The following is a 22,926-nucleotide window of genomic DNA, read 5'->3' as shown; positions in this document are numbered from 1 at the left end:
GATGTGGCTGGCATGTCCGGCTCCTAGGCAGAGGGCCCGTGGGGCTCTGTGCGCTGCCTGTGCCCACAGGTGCCACCCCTGCAACTCTCATTGGCCAGGAACTGTGGCCAATGGGCTGTGGAGCTGGCGCTCGGGGCAGAGGGACGCGCAGAGTCCCTGTGGCCGCCCCTGCACCTAGGGGCCGCAGGGACATGCCTGCTGCTTCTGGGAGCCATGTGAAGGGAGCCTGCCTTAGCCCCACTGCACCGCCAACTGGACTTTTAGCTGCCTGGTCAGCAGTGCTGACCAGAGCCACCAGCGTCCCTTTTCAACTGGGCGTTCTGGTCGAAAACTGGATACTTGGGTACCGTAATTACAACTGTCCCACTGACAACCCTCATACTTCCCCTTTATTAGATAAAAAAAGTCTTTAAGCTATACACACATTGGTCAAATCTATAACAGATACTGTGGCCTTCAAATCTAAATGTTCATCTTCCCATAGTTTATTGATGCCACTCATGCCCCTTCCTTTACAAACTCTTAGAGCTACACCATTTCTTACTGTTAGCACCACAGACTAACAGCATAAGGCCACAAATTAGAGTGCTGATTATAGTAACAGTTCTAAGAACCATTCACGAGGTTAATGAATGAGTTGTTATAATCCACTTGCCTTAGAACAGATTTCGTGCAGACTTGTTGCGATGGCTTTCGCAGGTGTATCACATCGAAAGACGTGACATTTCAAAATCCTTGTGTCTTTGTCTCTTGCTACATAAGCAAAGTCTCTGTGCAGACAAAATGAATTAACACATTATAAATAGCAGCATCTAAAAAATAGCAAGTTTGGCTTTAATTTAAGAAGCATATGTCTGAGTTGTCAGAGAACAAAATCAGTGGCTCAACCAAAACAGCTACATCAACAAATAGGCACTAACTTGACACCACTGCATATCCATGGAACACATTACCAGTCTCTGATGCTTACTCTCTAAAGAGCTCATTGCAACTTTCAAACACTGAAAACTCATTGCGTTTATAACCCATAAATCCAGGGCTGGTGCAACCATTTAGGTGACCTAGGCGGTCGCCTAGGGCACTGGGATTTGGGGGGCGCCATTTTCTTCGGCAGCGACCGTGGTGGTTGGATCTTCGGCCGCCCCGGTCGCCGCTGGCATTTAGGCGGAGGGAGCTGGGGCAGAGGAGCACGGGGAGGACCGCCTGCAGCAAGCGGCGGGGCGGCATGCAGGGGAACTCCCCGCCCCAGCTCACCCCTGCCCTGCCTCCTCCCCGAGGAGGCCATGGCTGCTTCACTTCTCCCACCTCCCAGGCTTGCGGCGCCAATCAGCTTAGGCGCCTCAAGCCTGGGAGGCGGGAGAAGTGAAGCAGCAACGGCGTGCTCGGGGTGCTCGTGCTCGGAGCAGGGGTGAGCTGGGGTGGGAGGGGTGCCTCAGGGTGGAGGGGGGGAGCTGCCGCGGGGGTGGGAGCGCCTCAGCGCGTGGGCGCGGGGTGGGGGAGGCAAGGTGGAAGTTTCACCTAGGGCGCGAAACATCCTTGCACCAGCCATGCATAAATCAAACAGCAATTGTAAATGCACATGGAAATTTAAAAGAATATTTTATTAAATACTTAAAGAATAAAGAAGAGGGGAAATATTGTGCGTTTCTGCAAAGATTCAAATTCAGCTTCTAAAATAATAGTAAATAAGACAAGCACCCAGCAAACGAGCTGAAGAAAAGCTGTATTTCAAAGGATTAGAAAATGCTTAAAATATGCAGACAGTAATTAGAAATATGATTGCATAAGGGAGATGTGTGCCTGCTGAGCTGAGCTTCGCTCACATTAATTGACTTAAAATTTCTGACCTTACTACTTTTTCAAATGTTAAATAACTTTAAAGTCAATGCCCTGTAACAAAAAGATTGTTTGCCTAATACTAAGCACTCACACAGTATAGCACGGCTTCAGAGTGCTGAAGTTCTAATTCAGCCTCACAACCATCCTGTTGTGGCATTTCTGTTTACCCATCTTACAGGTGGGAACCCTGAGGCGCACCTGGTCCTGCAGTGTAGGCAGACCATACAGTAGCAGGACTAAAGGGATGGCAGACACAAGTGGCAAAGCTTTAACTACCTTTCTCTGCAGCCTCCCACCCACCTTTTTTTCCCCTTTCTCATCATGTGCTTCCCCCTCAGCACACAGTCACTAGCCTTTGCCACTTAGTCAACAGTCCCTGCCAACTGCAAACTTCTCCCCTGTGCCCCACCCCCAGCAGATTGGCTGACTAGAATTAGACAAGACAAGACATGGCAAGCTGACCTCCAACCTTTCCATCAGTCTGAAGACACTCTTCAATGCCTTTCCCCTTAGAGGGAGGCTGATGACAAGTACTCCCACCAAGAAGCTCCACCATTAAGATGATGGACAAGGAGCCGCATATGGGAAAGTCTAATCCTTTTTTGTTAGTACAATAGAGTGGGCCAAATCTTTAGCTGATGTAAATTAGTGAAGCTCCTTTCTGACCCAGCATCTCACAAGTAAAACTGGACTAAAAACTCCAAACAGGTTGCACTCATCAGGCCTCATGGTGAACTGAGGGAAAGGGGTATATTTAACTATGCTATCTTTGAAAAATTATTAGCTATGGAAAAAATGAACTGATTGTTCCATAAAACCATCATGACTTTTATATCCTGTGAGGGGGCTGCACATTAATCAAGCCTGCTGGTACAGCCCTGAAGGGTTTGTAGGCACCATGTTTGTAAGCATTTAGGGTCCCCCAGTCACCCAAACACCTTTATTAGCGCTGGTTGGTACTGGAACAGTAAATACGTATTTCTAGACTCTCTGAAACTTTGGAGTGTTTTTTAAAACTACAACCTTCTAATTTCCCATCTTTCAAGCATTTTTGTTTTTTTACCTACAATTCCAGATATTTTGTATCTTGTTATAACAGCAACATTCTAGCAGTGCTGTTTTAAATGAATAGATATGGATTTACAACCGTAACTCTGTCGTAGAGTTTCTGATTAGAAACAAACAACAAAAAACAAGGAGCCCTTGCGGCACTGTACAAACTAACAAATTTATTTGGGCAGTCTCTAAGGTGCCACAAGGGCTCGACTAACCCGGCTACCACTCTGAAACCTGATTAGAAACACTCACTCTACTTCCCTCTCTCTTCCCTTCTCCCCGTCTTATGTGAAAAAAAATCACTGGTAATGACTATGCCCCCAACACTGCAGAGACAATGGATCCCTGTATGCAGCTCATTGCAGGATTAGGGCCTACTCTAATGGAGTGCTGATTTAAAGGCTAAAATATGTGTTTATATGAATTTAAAATACTATTGAAAGCCATCTGCTTTACCATTCCATGGCTTTACTATTTACTGAGTATTTACTTCAATCAATACTATTCCTTTGAGATCTTGTAAAGTAGTGATGTATGAGCCCTCTTAACAAGCGTATCCTTGGAAGAGTATCCTATGTTTTCACTGGGTTGTTTACATAAATAAGGCCCTGATTCTGCAAACTGCTTTGCACAGCACCTAAGCAGAGCCCAATAGAAGTCAGCAGAGGTCTGCACAGGCTCAGGGTCCACCCATGTGGAGCAGTTTGCGGAATCAGGGCCAAGTAAGAGAATTAACTTCAAGGACTAGCACACGTATTCTCAAACACAGAACAGATCTGTGTAGTGCCTTCTGCTATGAGTGAAGTTAGTCAGTTATCAGTTATTTTCTTATAAATAAAAAGGCAATACCTAAGATGAGACAAAGCCATTAAAGCAAATCCAATCAGGGTTTCAAAAGCGTGCTGTGAAATCCATGATTATAAAACAGCATTAGAAATTCTTGCACTCTGCTTGATAGCATTGGCAATATCCTGGCATATCAACACCATTCTAAACTATTGTGTTTTGCTTTACTGAACCACATCAGACAATGTACCTCAACTAACAAGCCAAGTTTTTTGGAGCATATTACACAAAAGCCTCTGCAGCCATATTTAATCTAGCCCTGTTGAGAAATTACTTGAGTTTTCATTCTGAATTGCAAAGATTTAAAACCTTAAAGAGATACCCCCCACACTAAATAATAATAAAATGTATTTAGAAAGCACCCCTTTTCTTAGAGGGGTGCTCAGGGCACCGCACTGTTCAAAACAGACTAAACTATTATAACAGCACAAGACAGACAAAACCAATGCTACAAAGACCAAAGAAAGGAGAGTGGTTATGGTTTAAGTGGGAAACACCTCAGAAAAGTGTTGTCTAACACACTGGTTCCCAAACTAGGGGCGCGGCTTGTTCAGGGTAAGCACCTGGCGGGCCGGGCCGGTTTGTTTTCCGGCTGCGTCCACAGGATCGGCCGATCGCAGCTTCCAGTGACCGCGGTTCGCCATTCTCGGCCAATGGGAGCTTCAGGAAGTGGCGTGAGCCAAGGGACGTGCTGGACGCCGCTTCCCGCAGCCCCCATTGGCCTGGAGCAGCAAACCGCGGACACTGGGAGCTAGATATACCAATCTCCTTGAATTGGAAGGGACTTTGAAAAGTCATTGAGTCCAGCCCCCTGCCTTCACTAGCAGGACCAATTTTCACCCCAGATCCCTAAGTGGCCCCCTCAAGGATTGAACTCACAACCTTGGGTTTAGCAGGCCAATGCTCAAACCACTGAGCTGAGCTGCAATGAGCCGAACCTGCAGACGCGGCAGGTAAACAAACTGGCCCAGCCCACCAGGAGCTTACTCTAACAAGCCGCGCCCCTAGTTTGGGAACCACTGGTCTAACACCTTCCACTATAAAAGATTACTGTGACTTTTCTTTCATAAGTATTAATACTGCCGTTGTTTGCAGCAGACATATGATATCCTGCATGGAAAACCTCATAGACTATAGATGTGACTTTTCTTTGTCCCATGTCAGTCCATTTGAATTTAATAGAGTTCCTCTCTGGCAGGAGGAAGAGAGGCCAGGCTAGACTCCCCTCATCCTCTCCTGGACCCAGCACATGGCACCAGCATCCCATCCCCATATTCTAGGATAACACTCTACTCTCCTGTAGTCAGCTAATGTGGTTAGCTCTCTACCTCAGGTTGTAGCAATCTGTGCTGTAGGGTTTAAGGCTCAGAGTTCAAGCCCTGTGGATGATGTATGAAGAGGAGGATTATTACAGTTGCATATAACATAATTTGTTTTCATCTTTGTCCTTGAAAAACTCCTAGGCAAGGACATACAAAAAACTACATTAACAGAAGCTTATTTTGCTTGCAACATTCTCAACAGTTGGGAAATGCCAGAATTATGGTTGCCCATGCAACCTTAATTCAGCCTCCTTGTGAAAATGTACTGTGATTTTGATTACAGAATGATATACTGTTTTTCCCATAGGACCCCTGCCTCACTCAGTGCATAGACTGGATACACAAGAAAGATGATTTAGGGTGGCACAGGCAACTGTAAATCTGGCATGTTCTAACTTTCCAGCGCTTGACTTTGCAACCTAAATAATGGTAATTTAACAAAGTTTTGTATGTAATACCACGTATTCATAACAAGGCGGAACTAAATACACACAGTTAATGACAATCAGCAGCAAAAATTATTTAGTAAATATTTGCTCAATTTCAACTTGTGAGGAGCCAAAAAAGCCTGCACTATGATGTTTCAGGGAATTGGGCCCAAGCCCAGCAAATGCTTCCACATGTGCTTAATTTAAAACACCTGAATAGTCCTATGTCTACAACAGGACTACTCACATCTGTAAAGGTAGGTATATGCATAAGCCTTTGCAGGATCAGGTCTGCAAACCTGTCAGGATGGGGAGGATATCTCATCAATAAAACCCTTTCCCTCTCTTTCTTCAAAACCAGAGATACTGTATCATGCAGAAATCTGAAAACACCATCTGCTTCCAAATCATGAATCAAACTATCATCTTCCCATCTGACAAGTCACAGACTATAGGTCAACTTCAATAATTCATCAAGTCAACTAAATGTCTTAAGCAACATCCATCAGCACAGTCCTACAGCACAGTACACAATTCTGCAATACTGGCCTGCTCCCACAAGATGCCCAGGCTGCTAAGAATCCAACTTGATTCCCATGTAGCTAGGGTTCAAACCATTCTGTATTTCAAGGAAACAAACAAACCCTCTCCCTTCTCTTTTGTACAAAAATGATCAAGGATTGGGATTGGTTACAAGCATTATCTTTGGTGTGAGAGCTAAGGTACAACTGACCTGGGTTAAACAACTGGTCCTTTGGGACAGGGAATAACCTGAATATTATTGTGATTTTTGGTATAAAAGGGCCATCTGTCACAAAGCCAGGCTTGCCTAGGTTACAAGATAGATTGGAATACACAAGGGGCTGTCAGCTTGACACTGATCAGACCTAGCCCCATCCAATCCTATCCCACTAGGATATTCACATGCATAAAGCTAAGCATGTGCAGAAGTGTTTGCAGGGTTGAGGCTAGTGTTCCTGCTCCTACTGAAGTTGAAAGGAATTTTGCCATTAATGTCAGTGGGACAGGAACAGGTTCCTATTTCAGTGTGAAAAATCTTTGAGGTTACAACAATTTTCATAAGCCCTTTACCTTTTCGGGCTTGGGCCTACAGTGGAGAAGCATCTCAGCAGCAGAACACAGTATTCAAAAATGTAATTGGATCCCGACAGAATGGTTTCCAGGATGATGCCAGTTATTCTGGAGTTTGCTGTAAAAATGAACACTTTTCTTACCCTCCAATGAAAACTTCCATAATTTGTGCATGTATCCTATGCTCCATCTAATGGGAATTTACAGTACATATGAACTGGGATTGAATCGCTATTTCAAACAGAAGCCATAAAACAGACTGACCAGAAAAATGGATGAGAATTTTTTTGTTTTGGCATAAGATTATAGCTTGGTTCTGCTGAGTTGAAAATACAGTAGAATCCTCTTAATTAGGATGTCCTGTTGCTTGTTATTAAGGAAGAGACCTTTTTTCTTTTTTTAAAAAATGGTACTAAATAAAAACGGGACAATAAAAAGGAATACATCATTATTTCAGTAAAGTTCTGTATTAATTGACGGGAGCTTGCCTATTTAACACCCGGTTAAGCATCACTTAACCACTAAACATTAAGTGAATGTGATTATGCTAAATGAAATTTATGCTAACGCTACCCTGTTTGAATAGCAGTCGATGTCAGACTAAAGCCCTGGGAGACATCCCAGTTACTCTGACCATGAAAGCATGGGACATATTGTACTACCTTTCCAATCTAAATTTTTACCTTTTGAACAATGTAGACATGTATTAGCTAATTTCTTTGGTAAAAATAAAACTAACATTTAAGTCTGAAATAAGCAAAGGTTGACTCTGATAAAAAACAAAACACACTGATTAAAAACAAATAGAAATATTTTCTTGCATCAGTATAATTTTGATTTCCACTGCACTTATAGATTTATATTTTACAAATTGAAACAATAATCCTTGACATAGGAAAGTCTATCCTCTGGGCTGAGTAAGAAAATTATTTGAATTAAACAAGAAAAATGATAGTCAATGTCTAACTTTCCTCAAGTGTGGTCCATGTACCAGTGCTGGGAGTTGGCTAATAATATGGGGCTGCCTCTCCTTCTCCTTACCAGCTTCTACAAACCTCCGGGTTCTTCACTGCTAGGAGCTACCTGGAAACAAGGAAGAGAGCCAGCACCATGTGACCACCAGCCAGCACCTCCTATAGAGAATGTGAGGGCTGCAGCAGTGGTCACAGCAATGTAAGAGAAGGGGGAGAGGTGAGGAGTCAAGAGCAACCACAGGGACTGAAACTATTAATGGAGTTAGAATTGACATCCACCATCAGAGAAGGAAAGTCTCGGGGAAGAGAGGACCAAGTGGCTGGGAAGCATATGTAGGTGAGCAAAAGGAGCGAGAGGAACAGAATAGATGGGAAGGGCACTGAGATAAGATAAAAAGAGACAAATAAAACACTGACAAAACCATGCCTCTGCTATAACTTTTTCATGTCAGCAATTGCTGTAGTTGTCACATGAATATTCAAATGGGAGGGGAGGTGATCCACAAGCCAATCTCTTTGGAAGAATATGGTTCAGAATATGAAAAAGGTCTGAAGTTCTGGATTAACATTTTAAACAGTATTTTGCCAGCACTGTCCCTTTACAGAGGTAGGGATTTCAAATCAGGATTAAGATGCTATTAAGAGGTAAACTGCTTACTGTCTTTACAGAATTGAAAACTATAACCACATGTAGTTCCTTTCGGGACACAGGGCCTGATTCAAGACCTACTGCAGTCAGTAGAAGTGTTTTTATTCGCTTCAATGGGCTTTGTATTAGGCCAATGCTGAGGAGCTTGCAAGGATGTGGAGAATTCTGTATAACAACAATTTTAAAGCAAAAAGCCAAAACAAACACTCTCCAACAATGAGAGTTGATCCGTATCAGCATCAAAATCAGAGTTCTTGCATGGTTTGGTAAGGGATTTTTCATCTTCATGTTATCCATTAGCCGAGGCTGCCACAGGGTGAGACAACCTCCCTCTCCCTGGAAAAAAAATAAACCAAACCAAGGAAAAAAAAACCAAAACACACCACCAGCAAACCACCCAACTCCAAAACACATCCTATAATCCTTTCCATCTGAGCTGGTTTCTAAAATTTGCAAGATTGACAAAAAATAAATCAGTTAGTTAGAGATTCTACATTTTTCTGTGCCAAAACACATAAATTTTTCACTTTGTGCATTAGAGTATGTGTAATCCTTTTTAGTACAGTAGTGTCTTTAATTTTTCAGGTTTCAAATGAATTTTGATTTGTGTGTCTTAGATCCATCAGGCCAACAACCACATTCTGTTGTGCACCTGCACCTTCCTACAGTTTTCTAATTGTAATCCAGTACAGAATGCTTGTCCACCTTAACATGATCATGCATGGTGAGAGTAGGGTGACCAGATATTTGGTTTTCGACAGGAACACCAGGTCGAAAAGGGATCCTGGCGGCTCTGGTCAGCACAGTCTGGTTGGCAATGACACGCAGCGGGGCTGGCAGGCTCCCTGCTAGCCTCCGCGCTGCATGGCTCCCAGAAGCAGCGGCATGTCCCCCTGCGGACTCCTACACATAGGGGCAGGCAGGGGCTCCACACGCTGGCCCCGCCTCAAGCACTGCCCTTGCAACTCCCATTGGTCAGGAAACACAGCCAATGGGAGGTGTGGGGGCAGTGCCTACGGATGAGGCAGTGTGCAGAGTCGGAGGGAGAACATGTAGGAGCCGGAGGGGGAACATGCCTCTGCTTCTGGGAGCTGCTTGAGGTAAGCGCTGCCTGGACCCTGCACCCCTGAGCCACCGCCCCCATGCCCCAACCCTCTGCCTCAGCCCTGATCCCCCTCCCGTGCTCTGAACCCCTCAGTCCCAGCCCAGAGCACTCTCCTGCACCCCAAAACCCTCATCTCCAGAGCCCGCACCCGGAGCCCTCATCTCCTGCCCCACACCCCAACTTAAAAATTTGTTTCTTTTTAGAATAACATCAGTTACTTTTATGCAGTTATTGAATTCTCCTTGCGTGATCTAGCATTGAAGGCTATCCACTTGCCTTTTTAATACGTTCATGCTTATAGCTTGTATTGCTAATTATCCTGTACTGGAAGCCTCTGAATTTCTCTCCAATTGCTTTTTTAGGTCACTTACTAACTCTCGAGTAGTTTCCTTGGGCATTGTTTATTTGGCCACTTCGAGTGGGAACGTGAATCCTAACAATTGTAACCTGGCAACCTTATATGTGAGGTTCTTACAGTGAAAGAAAGCCCCAGCCTTTCTATTATTAGTTGACATCTCAGAGATCATTCCCACCCTTTCAAAATATTTAATTTTTAACCCCTCCTTCTGCCTCCCCATACCTGACACCTCTGTGACATTCAGATCTTTAGGATCTTAGGCTACAAGCCATGCTCCAATCTGAAAATATTTCTATGCTTCTAGGCTTTGAATTCCCAATTTCCTGTACGTGCTATCGTCTTCTCAAAGTTCTAAGTGCCCCCATGTATTTTCCATATAACTATGTCTCCATGTCATAGACACCACCCTTCCAATAGAGAATTAGACAGGATTCTCTTCATACTTAGCACTTCATCCTGATTAGGCAGAGGGATAGCTATTAAGCATAATGAATCACTCACCCTTTCCCCACATTCTGTAGTCGGTCTCTCTCTCTCTCTCTCACCAGAAACACCATCATGGAGCTGAAAAACCTCCCCGATAGAAAGTTTTGCCAAAAATCAACCCTTTCCTGGAAAAGTTTTGGTTTAGACAAACTGGCATTTTCTGACAAAAACCATTTAGTCAAGAATTCCCGACTAGTTCTAGTTAGGGGGCAGGAACTATATGACGAGTCAGGAAGAGAGTGTTAGCACAGGGCTTCCATTTCAAATTTGGATTTTCACTGGGTTTTTTTGTGCATAGAGGTAGAGGTTTTTGGGTCAGATCCTTAGCTAATGGAAACTGGCACAGTCCCATTCAACTCGGTGGAGTTACACCAATTTACACCAGCTCAGGTTCTGACCCTTGACATTTCATTAGCATGAACCTGCACACTGCAGTTCTTTTAGAGAAGAAGTCCCATCTTAATTCAGAAAGTTTATTACATATATATGGGGATTCAACTACTTACTCAGCTCTAGAGGTGCTCTCTCCAAGGCTAAGGTACATGGATGAGACAGCATGGGAAAGACTACACTGCTGCTACTCACATTGTGCAGCATCACAGGTTAGTCTCCAGGTTAGTCATTTTTCATAATTACTAAATTCATATAAAATATATTGTACCTTTAAATCTTTGAACAGCCTCTTTGATGCCAATCATGTAACTTGGATAAACAGTTACTAGAGTAAATTAATATTTAGATATTTTAGACAACAATCCTACTTTCATAGATACAAGTGAAAGATGCAAGCCTTCGTAAGGAATATTGAAATAATTGATAAAGAAATCAAATTGAGATGCTCAAAGCTCAACTGCACATTTAATTGAAGATGGCAGCAAATATTAGAACAGTGTCTTCATTGAGATTTGCCTTATTAAGCAGTTGGGAGTGATAGTTCCTTTTGTTCTTTATTATTCAGACAGAAAAAGTAATCACAGTATGTTCACAACCAGAGAAGCAGATCACAGAACACTTTTGTTAATGTTAGCCTAGAATGAGCATCACTTCTTACATGCATGAAATGTACATTAGCTTGCAAAGCCATAATCACCAAGAAAGTTCAAACATTTCCCTAGGCCAGTGCTTTCTAAAGAATTGATTAAAAACCAGTCAAGCTTGTAAAGTAGTCTCATTATATTCCTTGAAGCAAACCCAAGGAACTGTCCACGTCTCTAAACTATCTCCCTTCCATCCTGTCCCAATGCCAGGGCTTTTCTATCTAGAAGAACAAACAAAATTGGACTGAGGCCGAAACCTAATTCTGACTTGCGGAGTACAATTCTACCAGTAAGAAATTGCTGCCTGACTGTAGCCCTTGAGCTGCAAAGCAAATGGTAACAATATAGTAGAATAGTACTGTATGTGTTCCAATACAACAGAAAGTGTTGTAGAGAATCCTAAATAACAACTTTGCACAACATGCAGATAAAAAAAATGCATACATGACAGCTTATATAACTTGAAGGACAACCCACCATCCCAAACACTGGATGAAGAGAATAATTTCAGTATTGCCAACTCTCATGATATTTTTGTTTTTCTTAAACTCCTCGCTCCTGGAGTCATGTCATTATGTGAGAATCTGAGCTTTTATTTAATAAAAGAAGTTTCTAGTCCTCATGGCCACAGAGAAGAGCTGGAAAATGTGAAACCTAAATTCTCAAACATCAGAAGGCATGTATGTAAAAAGAATCCTGATTTCCCCCCCCCCCCCCAATCTCATGATTTATAGCTAGTCACATGATTTTTGAATGCATGGGGTTGGCAATACTGTCATTACTGGATTAAAAATGTGGCCAGATACAGGATTAGTTTACTTCACTACAGGTTAGCTTTTGTAAGACAATGACGACTGATACTGGCACTGTTTGGTGAGTGCTAGGCAGATAAACATGGAGAATGATGGAGAAATGAAAATCATTTACCTCTCTCTGAATCCAGGAAAGCATGAAGAAACAGAGCAGAAAGAGCAAGTTAGAAAGCATTCACACAGACAAAAGTCCAGCATACAATGAGACAGAACTGTTGACAGCAGTACTGTACATTTAACATTCAATATTCCTTTCCTGCTTAGCTTACCTAGGTGTACTGCTGCTATTTCCTTTCAGCAGTTAGTTTGTTTGAATCCTGTGGTGCTCAAGTTTGTATTTTTGGAAACATACAATGAAGCCAAGAGGCATCAGCTGAATTTAGAGAGGCAGCACAGGCATATCAACATCGGGAGGTAACCAAGCTTAAAATATCACATACAAATATGGGAAGCAGTATGCAGTAAGCACACATGAAAAAGTTATGCAAACCTGTGTGTTTCCAAAAAGAGCTGCTATTTAAACAGACAGCAACAAACCAATCACATGTTTTAAAAACATGCCTTACACAGTGTTACTGTTAAACCCTTGATTGCCCAAACTGAAAGAGTTTGTAAATCTGCTTTCATTTTCACCATCTGGGTTGAAAGTGTTTTTTTAAGCTGAAGTCAAATTACCGTAAGTCTTCTCCATCTGTGGGATTTTCAAGAGCTCTCATGATTTAGGAGCACAAGTAGCATTGAAAATCCAAGTCACCTGGGCTCGGTTGAAAATTACACCCTCTAAGACATCCATGGTTGAATTCTGCCCTAACTTGCCCCTGTGAAACCCTGTAGAAGCCAACTAGTGTAAATCAGCATAGATTTTAGCTTCAAAGCTGTTTTAACAAATACTAAACTAAAGTGATTTAACCCAAGCTGTTTTTTTTATTTCCCAAATGCAGCCCAATAGCTCTCAGCAGGTCGGGGGCTGGGGAGAAGGGAAGAGAAAGAGGGAAAGCAGAAGCAGATGAAACGTAGCTAGCTCACTCTTCCATTGGTCGTTGCCCTTCACCCCTCACTAGATTTTCCAGGATCCACCTAGAAAGCTGCCACTGCTGAGGGCCACAGCCACCCTAGAGCTGCTGGCACTTGGTAGCACTGCTATTGAATCCCATGCTGCTCAGAACAGCCATAATTGCTATTGTACTCCAGTGCCTCGTCCAGACCTGCACTGATGCTGGAGCTGGTGACTGCTGGCCACTGGAGCTACCTCCAATAGTGGGTCTTCAATAGGAAAAAGATGCATTCTTAACTCATGTTAGCTAATGTAGTAACGAACATGGGGTAAAAGCTTAGCAAAGACAAGGCAGTTTGTAGTTTTAACACACATTACCAGGTTGAGGTTAAGACTATGGGGGAGCCTAGCGTTTACCTTGGCCTGCCAAATGTTAAAAACTTGCAAAACTGACAGCCCAGCCTTCTCTTCAATCACCTCCCACAAGTTATTTCCCTACCCTTACAGGATCCTGCAGCCCAGGCAATCTCCTGGCTACATGCCTGAGGCCAATGTCCACGGGGGCTTGTCTTCACAACTGTTCTACTCAGATTTTGTTCGTTACCCTGACACTTGGGTCACTGGGGATGCCCTGAGGAACTGTGGCCATGGTCCTCCTCCACTATGCCAGGACTGTTTGCTTCCTAGGCTCTTTCCATGACCAGAAGAGAAAAGATATGGAGTGGGAATTTGCAGATAAGTACACACTTCTATACAGGAAAGCTCCAGTCCTCTGAGCCAAATGATTGCTGTAAGAGAAAAACACCAGACATTGCCCAAGACCAGGGGTTCTCAAACTTTATTGCACCACGACCTCCTTCTGACAACAAAAATTACTACACAACCCCAGGAGGGGGGAACAGAAGCCTGAGCCCCACTGCCCTGGGTGGGGGGGAGACAAAGCCTGAGCCCCACCGCTTGGGATGGGGGTAGGGGGTGGAGACAAAGCTGAACCCGGAGGGCTTCAGCTCCAGGCAGGGGGCCTGTAACCTGAGCTCCATTGCCCAGGGCTGAAGCCTGAGCCCCGCCACAAAGAGCTCAAGCTGTTGAGCTTCAGCTTTGGCTCTGGGCGGCAGGGCTTGGTCTTCAGCCCTGGGCCCCAGTAAGTCTAGGCCAGCCCTGGTGACTCCATTAAAATGGGGTTGCAACCCACTTTGGGGTCCTGACCCATAGTTTGAGAACCGCTGCCCAAGGCAGATACCAGTGAGTTGACTGCATTTAGAACCTAAGTTAGACATGTGTGCATTGCCTCTATGGGTGTAATGAATGATGTCACTAGAATGAGAGCTCTCATCTGTTGTCTTTGACTACAAAAATGCCAAAGATGTGAGGTCTAAAGGACAATCAACTGTTGATTACATTTGCTCACCCTGTTCCCAGTGTTAAGACACTCTTGATCCCACTCTCCTGCCCAAAGAATAGATCTCCTCTCATTCTCACCCCCAAAAGGGTGGAACTCGTTCAAGGAAGGGAAGCTGATCTCCACGGAGCATTTGAGTGAGGTTCATGTACAATGTAAAACTGCAGGGATAGAATGAATGTAGGGCTCAGCGTGATTTCAGGTTCTATCCTACTGGAAAACAAGGGGCACTTACAGAGGTGAAGAGGAAAACATGTTTCACACAGTAAAGGGCTGGGTAAGAAAGAAGAGAAATGAAAATGAATTTAGGATTTTCAGAGGGGCCTGCATATGCATTTTAGGCCAGGTTTTAGGTTAGGTTTGTGGATGCCTAACTCAATGCACGTGTACAAATCAGATATTTGCATGTATGCATATTAAGATAGAGGTTTACTATTTAGATGCCATTTTGCCACTTTCCCTCTAAATTGGTTTCTCTCTCTTTCTTCAGCACTATCTGTGGTAATACTCTGTTGTATTCATTAGACATATGGCCAAATGTAGGCCATGCTTACAGGATGAGAGACGCTATCCCAAGAAGCAGTGACTCTGACAAAGACTTGGGGGTGACAGTGGGTAATCAAATGAACATGAGCTCTAGTGCAATGCTGTGGCCAAAAGCACTAATGCAATCCTTGGATGTAGAAATAGAATAATATCAAGTAGGAGTTGAGAAGTTATAGTACCTCTATATGGAGCACTGAGGTAGTTGAATACAAAATGTAGAAACAATCTTCCTGATACTGACACTTGGTGAAACTGTGAAGCAGGGGGAAATAAGTCATAATTTTTCAAATAACCAACTATGATGTTAAAGGTAGCTGGGGAAGGACACGTGAACTTCCGCAACGTGCTTTAGGACTGTGTTCCATCTTACTACTTTCTCAATGAGGTTTGAGTAGTGTGCTTAACATCCATACAATAGAAATTTAGGATGTTTGCACCTTCTTTTCATTTCATTTTTAGTATCTGAGGAAGTGGCAAAGACCTTCTCGTCATACTTTCCTGACTTCTTGGATGGGATAATCAGCAACTGGAACAGAATAGTTTGCAGTTTTCTTTTCACATGTAGAATTGATAGCATTAAGCACAAATGCATTTCCCCCCCCATATGCAAACTTGTAGTCATTATTAGGTCATTTTTCTTCTGTTTCTTCACTCACAGCATTTACTTTTGAACCCAGAAGTTTAAATCTGCCTGGAGGAACATATCCAGGCTTCATTCTTTAAATTGTTGTTTATGTGTTACATAGAGGGCAAAACTGTCAGTATAAAAAGAAGGTTGCAACTTTTTATTAAATTCCAGTCTTCGTCTCAGTTGCTTTTAAAGCATAATCAGAAATTGATCTCTGCCCTATTTTCCATATTGAAGATAAACAGATTGTTCTTGAATGAAGCACATGTTGAAGAGCTGCTACAAAGCTCAATACAGGGATTTAAATTATCCTGGTGGTTGTATTTTAATGACGACGTCATTGAAAAATGTTTCATTTCCAGGATCATCAGATTCAGTGTTATATCCTTCAATATCAATAGACAGCAGAGTCCAACCTGTGGCACTGGGACTTACTTGGCCCTTGAGGTGCTACATTGTGGCCACTGAGGGCGATGAAGTCGAGAAGAAAATCTGTATTTGATTATGAATGGAAAATACGTTCCCTGAGCTGCACACTACAATTTTAAAATAGAAGGGTTTGAATCAGCCCCATTGTTATGGGGAGGAGATTCTAGGAGCATCTCAGTGGGATCCAGGAGTGACCCCTCTTCAACATCCAACAGCAGTGGATTCCATCCACTAGCCTTATCCCTCTCTCCAATCATCAGTGATTCCGCTCATTCCTCTTCCCCGTCTACACAGTGCTATAATTTATTGATTGTTTCCCACTTGCTTTACACACATCACAGGAACCTCATTGTGCTCATCAAAACCCTAACAACTCAGAGTTTTGAATTAGCTCCTAATGTTTCTAATATCAAAAAAAGACTTCCAACTATATACAATGAGCATGGTAATAGTTCAGTGACCCAGAATTTCAAAATTTGAAAGAAAAAAAAAATCTAGTCTCTCTCAGGGTTTAATCTAATCTATCAGCGAAGAAAAATAATGCACATTTCATCTGAAAAATAATCAATATGTTTCTAATTAAAAATGTGAAAGGTAAAAATGCTTATGATTCTGAATTTTCTGTGAATGATCCCTAATTTTAATTTCATTTGAAAGGTGCACTCAAGTTGTGTCTCAGACCCAAAATTTAGATTATTTTCCATGTTAAACAACACATAGGAAAAAAAACAAAGGAAAAGGTGCCTCTTGGATAGAGCAAAATTTAAACATACTTAAGGTGACTGGATGCACAATTTTTGATCTGCTGGTATGTAAGTCCTTGAAACTGAATCTGTTAATTCTTCTACCATTATGCAACATGAAATTTCACATAATATTTTAACAAGATAATACCACTGAAGCAGAAAGCATGGAAGGGAAAGAAAAAAGGTACACCTCTATCTTGATATAACGTTGTCCTCAGGAGCCAAAAAATCATACCGTGTTATAGGTGAAACCGCGTTACATCCAACTTGCTTTGATCCACCGGAGTGCTCAGCCCCGCCCCCCCGGAGCACTGCTTTACCGCGTTATATCCGAATTCGTGTTATATCAGGTCACGTTATATCGAGGTTGAGGTGTACAAGGAAAACCAGTAAAGGGTGGCAAAAACAATAGATTGTTTAATTTCTTTCAGCCAACAATAAATGAGTGAGATTCGCACCACGGAACTCTCTAAAACGGTAAAGTACAAACAAGTCAAGGGGGACCAAGTCTCATTTTAATCACTAGAATTCCTTATTATAGTTTTCAAATGAATCCTATGTGTCTGTGCAGAGACTGAGCACATCTTGTAACCTACAAATTAATTCACACACAAAAGACTGTATCTGCCTATGTGTTTCTTTCACATTTGGATAGCTCAGATATGGCTGAATGAATTCTCTTTAAACTTTTCAGAAAAATTCACCCCAAAGCTAAAAGCAAACATGTTAAGTTCCAGTTCAAATGGCAGATTCCACAGAAGGTTGTAAGTACTTGAAAGCAGATGTTTAGAATGAATTGACCAGCTCAGCTTTAGCTATGATGCTATAAGGGCAGCTGTGAAGAATCTTGAATGTAGTATTCTATGTACAGTGTATTCCCAATTAACTGGATAGCATGGGGGATACAGATTTTATTCAAGTAATCAGGAGTTCAGCTAATTGAGAGGACAGGAATCATTCAGCAGCAGGATGAGCTTCCCCATTGCTGGGAGCTCATCCTCCTCCTGGCAGTCCTGGCCAGAGGTCTCTGCTCATCACTCCTGGACCAGAGCCTTCCTAGCACCTTGCACGGGCAGGGATTGGGACGGGTGTCACTGGCCCTCTGCAGCTGCACTGCCACAGTTCTGCTCACTAACTCCCCTGACAGAGGGGCTGCAGAGGGTTCCCTGCACTGCTGCTAGAGCCATTCAGCAGCAAGGTAGCCACCTCCTCCTCCTCGCAATCCACACCAGGGATCTCTATTCTAATATCCGAATCTCTGCATTACCTGAATCCCTTCCTTGTCCTCCAGCATGAGATAAATGGGGGACAAGGAAGGGACTGGGATAATGTCAAGGATTGGATAATAGGGTTTCGGATAAACAGGAGTATACTGTATTCCATAAAGAGGGGACTGACTTTAAAACATACCCATGGGAGGGTGAGAAGAGATCCAAGAAACTCTGCAAGGATCCCTATGCAGAATTTCTGACACCTCATACCCTTGGGGGAAGAGATTAAGGGATCCACTGAGGAGGCAGAAGCTGCACACTGCTAACCCTTCGGATCTCTAGGGAAAGGACCATCCCATTCAGAGAAAGACACTTTGAGTTGCTGCTTCCCTCTGGAGAAGCTGGGCTGTCATTGGCAGTAACCGCCAGCAGCTGTTTTCAAGCAGCATTACGTCTCAATTGGATTTCAGATCAAAATCTGCAAAGCCCTCAGAGGATAACGCCATTGAGGCTCCACCCCTTCGTATCCCAGTCGTAAAACCTATGGAATCCTGACCCTGTGGGGCTCCAGGAGAGGAACTCATACTGGGGACCAAGGAGGGAGTAAAGGTGAGAGAGGTAGGGTGGAGGAAGAATGATACTGTTGACGTAGAATTTTCTCCCAGTAGAGGTCCTCCATGGAACATGAGCAGAAGCAGAACAGATGATTGAGTTGCATTGAGGTTATTTTCCCTCGATTTTGTAACTCAATCCTTATAAAAGGGGATTGATGTAAAACTACTTCTGATCACAGCTATAAAATATCCAACTTAGAGATCAAGCCTAAGCATTATTTAGCAATGGAGGTCAGCAACCTGAGAATAAAGGAACTAATTGTAGTGTCAAAAGACAAATTCTAATATAGTTTGCGACAGCTCTGGGGAGGCAAAGGCATCAATGAGAGGACTTGGGGCAAGATGGAGAAGTAAATGGGGTAGGAGGCAGGATTGTGAGGAAAATCATTAGTGAGAGAAGGGAAGAACAATTTAAAAAGAAATGACAGAAATACTGTATTCCATACAGGGGCGGTTCCAGGAACCAGCACGCCAAGCGTGTGCCTGTGGCAACAAGCCACAGGGAGCACTCTGCCTGTCGCCGTGAGGGCGGCAGGCAGGCTGCCTTCGGCGGCATGCCTGCGGAGGGTCCGCTGGTCCCGCAGCTTCGGCGGACCTCCTGCAGGCTGCCGCCAAATCTGCGGGACCGAGGACCTCCCGCAGGCAAGCCGCCAAAGGCAGCCTGCCTGCAGTGTTTGGGGTTGTAAAATACCTAGAGCCACCTCTGATTCCATATTACTTACTGGTTGAGTTTTAAGTGCCTGATCCTACACACCTTATGGACAAAGTCAGTGGGAGTTTTGCTTGCTAAAGATTGCAGGATCAGTCTATAGAGTGCTATTAATACCAATAAGCTAGCAAGAAAGTGGTTAAAATATTAAATAATTTATGTTTTGCTCTAAATTGTCTTTTGGCTCCTCCAGATATTAAGGATATTTATCAAATCTACACTGTATCTCAAAGGATTGTGCTGCTAATAAACTGAAAAGTGATAAGGGTAAACTACTAAAAGAACTATTCATTTTTCATATACAGAGATTTTCAAAATGACTTCCCCTTTCTCTCCCACCCAAAAATTCAAAACAGGCTGTTTCTCAATAATTTGTTTTTTTAAGGTAGGAAACACATTCGTTTTTTAAAATAAATCATGACACCACATGTAATGTGTCAGCTACATTTGGAAGCACAATTAGATGACTAAGCACAGTTAGAAAAGGTGAATATGGCAACAGCATTCTTAAAAAGATAACCAAACCCTAGGCTCACCTAAGTGCTTTTGTTCTCCCGCTTAACAATAATTGTTAATTACTGTCAGTTGTTGACATCTTTTATTGCAGGTTGCGTGTCCATTTAGATACACATTTGCTTTAAAAATAATAACAACATATGGGGAACACAAACAGTTCTTTGCTAACTACTTTTACAGAAATATCAGGACAAGCTGATAGCTTCCTGCACAGCATCTGAGGGAGAAAAGTGTTTTTTCTGTATAATGAAGTTTAATTATGCAGACTTCTTTGGTAAAGCAAAGAAGATTGAATAAAGAATATACTAGCTCATTAGATTATCAGTAAGTTAAATACACTGAAAATAAGACCATACCTTCTCATTGTCTTTTGTGCAGAATACTTATAGATCAATGGCAGATCATGGCCCTAATTATGTTTAACTAACCCTTTAAATATCTCTGGTTCTATACTTGTTCTTACATTTTTACCAGCCTCTCTACCATCTGGTCTTTACATATAGTAGACAAAGACAATCCATGGTAAAATGTGAGACTGTGATGCTGCATAGTATTAACAGCCCTCCTTCAAAACAACAGCAGGATCTTGCCCTGCTTCCTCAGCCTTTAAATTCAGGGGTAAGGAACATCTCAGCCCAAAGGGTAGTTGCAGCAGAACTAGAAACAAGTGCAGGATATGGAGATGGGACTGGGCCCTATAGGGTTCAAGCAGGAATAATCTGAAACACAGACACATAATGAGAGGGAGAAAACTGGAAAGCAGTAAATTCTGAACAGAGAGGATATTAGGCATGAGTTTGCGTTTGCTGTGTGATATGGCAGTGAAAAGAGCTGATATATATTTGGGCCACAAACACCGAGGAAGTCAATGACCAAAGCTAGCTGATTACAGTCCTTTCTTTATATAACTTCTACGAGCAGACATGGAATACTGCCTCCAATTCTGGGCACCTCATTATCAGAAAGATACTGATAAACTGAAATACTCTGCTCTTCTAAATACTGGAGGATTTATAAGCTCTTAAATTTTATTTGCTTAAATCCATAGATGTGCATCTTCATACACTACTTCTCCAAAGCCAGCCTATGGAGTACAGAGAACGTATCTTCATGTTTTTGTAATCCGCGTTTATGAACCATAATAGTGTTTGACACAGCAAAATGCATATACAGAATGGATTCACTCTTTAACAGCTGAACACAACAGGACAAATAAAAAAGAAACAATGTAACCTTTATCTCTGGATATCTGGAAATTTCTCTCAAAATTTAACACAGGACAAAATGCTTTTCTTTAGAGACCAGCTAATGCCCATATTATATCTATTACATGTTTGAGAAATAAATTTGCTTGCATTTAAAAGAAAATAGAGATTTAGAGTTTTGTTCGTTTGTTCTGTTTGTGGTTGAATGTAAAGTCAGGCAGTTTTCTAACCTTATTTTCCACAGGCTTCAACCTCATTTTTTCCACTGAAGTCAATGGAACTAAAGTGATTTACAGCAGCTGAGCATTTGGCCCTGTGTCTCAGGGCTCTTCCCTCCACCAAATTTTAAAATCAAGAAAATCTATGGGTTTTAGCTCTTGCTGTAAAAATCCCCGATTGACTACAGGCCAGATTGTGCCATCAATTTTTAAGCAAAAATTCCCACTGGAAGCAACGGGGATTTCTGCTTAAAAATTGATATCTTGTTCTGGCCCTATGCTCTTAATCATATCCTACATAGAAACCCTGTAACCTACTCAAGCTCTATTTTTAAAATAAAATAAATATCTCGAACAGTTTGACACATGCTGTATGAAATCACTTAAAAAACCAGAATGGGACAATGAATTAATTCTATACTTAAAGGCTGCACCAAGGCAGCAATGTCAGAATGGTAGTTTGGGGGCTAAATATCATATTGATACTTGACATGGCATAACTGCTCCTCTGCTGGGCCTCTATAAACCAAAAGTTCCCTAGGCTAATAATTACAGAACACCAGTATAAGATTACTCCAGCATTTTTTCAGCATTCCCCTCAACCACAGTTCTAAAGTTATAGAAATTGAATGCAGGGCCTCAAATGAAGCAGTCAGTGCACTTCTAGCCCCATGCAGCATATCATCAGACGTCTAAGGTACCTTCATCTGCCTAAGGTCACCTAATACAACCAGAATTCACCACATAATAGAATAGCATTGTTCCTGTCTCCTAAGAAACTCTGTAATTAAACATGAACAGACCATAAGAAGTTTCGCTTGTTGGGGGAAATGAATGGGTCTCGGCAGCAGAAAAAGAATTAACAAGGAATAGCAGACAACCTTTCCCCAATTCAGCAAAATGCCATTTCAGATGGCGAAAGTGTTATTTTTGACAGATTAGCAGATTCAATCATAAAACACATTTCCTTCCAGTGCAGCTATTTTAGAAATTTGCATAGGCATTAATCAGACAAAACCTCCATGCCACAGAATACAACCAAAATTATTAGTGTTGGTTTCTTTGTCAGGTACCAAATACTAATTTCAAAGATCTGTTAATTACATCCCATAATGGAGAAACCAAACTGAATATATCTCATGGATTTTTATTTCCTGGTTTAAACTGATTCGTTTAAATCTGACATGGACCAGTTTCAGCCAAAAAATAAGGGTTTTCAAGAGGCCTCCCAAAATACAATGGAGCAAATTCTGCACTCTGTGACACTGGTATAGTAAATTTGGATTAAAGCCACGTAAATCCCTTAAAATCAGTGCAGTTACTCTGGAATTACACTGGTGTCAATGAGATCAGAATTTGGTCCACTACTATGTGTAGTTTTTATTTCATTACCTTAAAGCATAACAGCTCTGGAAAAACCTTGCTGAATAGGTTTACACAACATTGTAACAATTCCAAGAATGTGTTTAGTCTATCAATACATACATAATTGCCTAAATATTAATTCACACAGTTTCAATTGCTGTTTGGTCCTACTAATTAATAATAAAACTGAGAAATATTTAAAACATTTATAGGTGTGGTTATTTGTGTTTATTGTTGAACATAATTTTTTATTCATAGCTGCCATAAAGCTTTGGGTTTTTTTCAGATATACCAAACCAATATCATTATTAGAAAGATCCAAGTTACAGAAATAAAGCTACC

At 42.1% G+C, this 22,926-nt stretch overlaps 1 protein-coding gene across 9 annotated transcripts in view; it reads right to left on the bottom strand.

Moving 5' to 3' along the window:
• The window catches only part of APBB2 (amyloid beta precursor protein binding family B member 2), a 336,412-nt gene that overhangs the window by 22,630 nt on the left and 290,856 nt on the right, over positions 1–22,926 (bottom strand). For 5 of the 9 annotated variants that reach the window (XM_045018104.1, XM_045018109.1, XM_045018106.1 and 2 more), the window contains one exon: positions 656–770. In XM_045018104.1, the coding sequence (XP_044874039.1) occupies positions 656–770 (115 nt within the window). Of the gene's footprint in view, positions 1–655; positions 771–12,119; positions 12,126–22,926 lie in introns of all 9 variants that reach the window. The other 4 variants (XM_045018103.1, XM_045018107.1, XM_045018108.1 and 1 more) reach the window with 1 other exon arrangement.

The sequence above is a fragment of the Mauremys mutica genome, chromosome 5 (assembly GCF_020497125.1).
Source record: "Mauremys mutica isolate MM-2020 ecotype Southern chromosome 5, ASM2049712v1, whole genome shotgun sequence".
In the NCBI taxonomy this organism is placed as follows: Eukaryota; Metazoa; Chordata; order Testudines; family Geoemydidae; genus Mauremys; species Mauremys mutica.
Note: the sequence above shows the minus strand (reverse complement) of the source record. Positions and strands in the feature narration are given on the sequence as shown.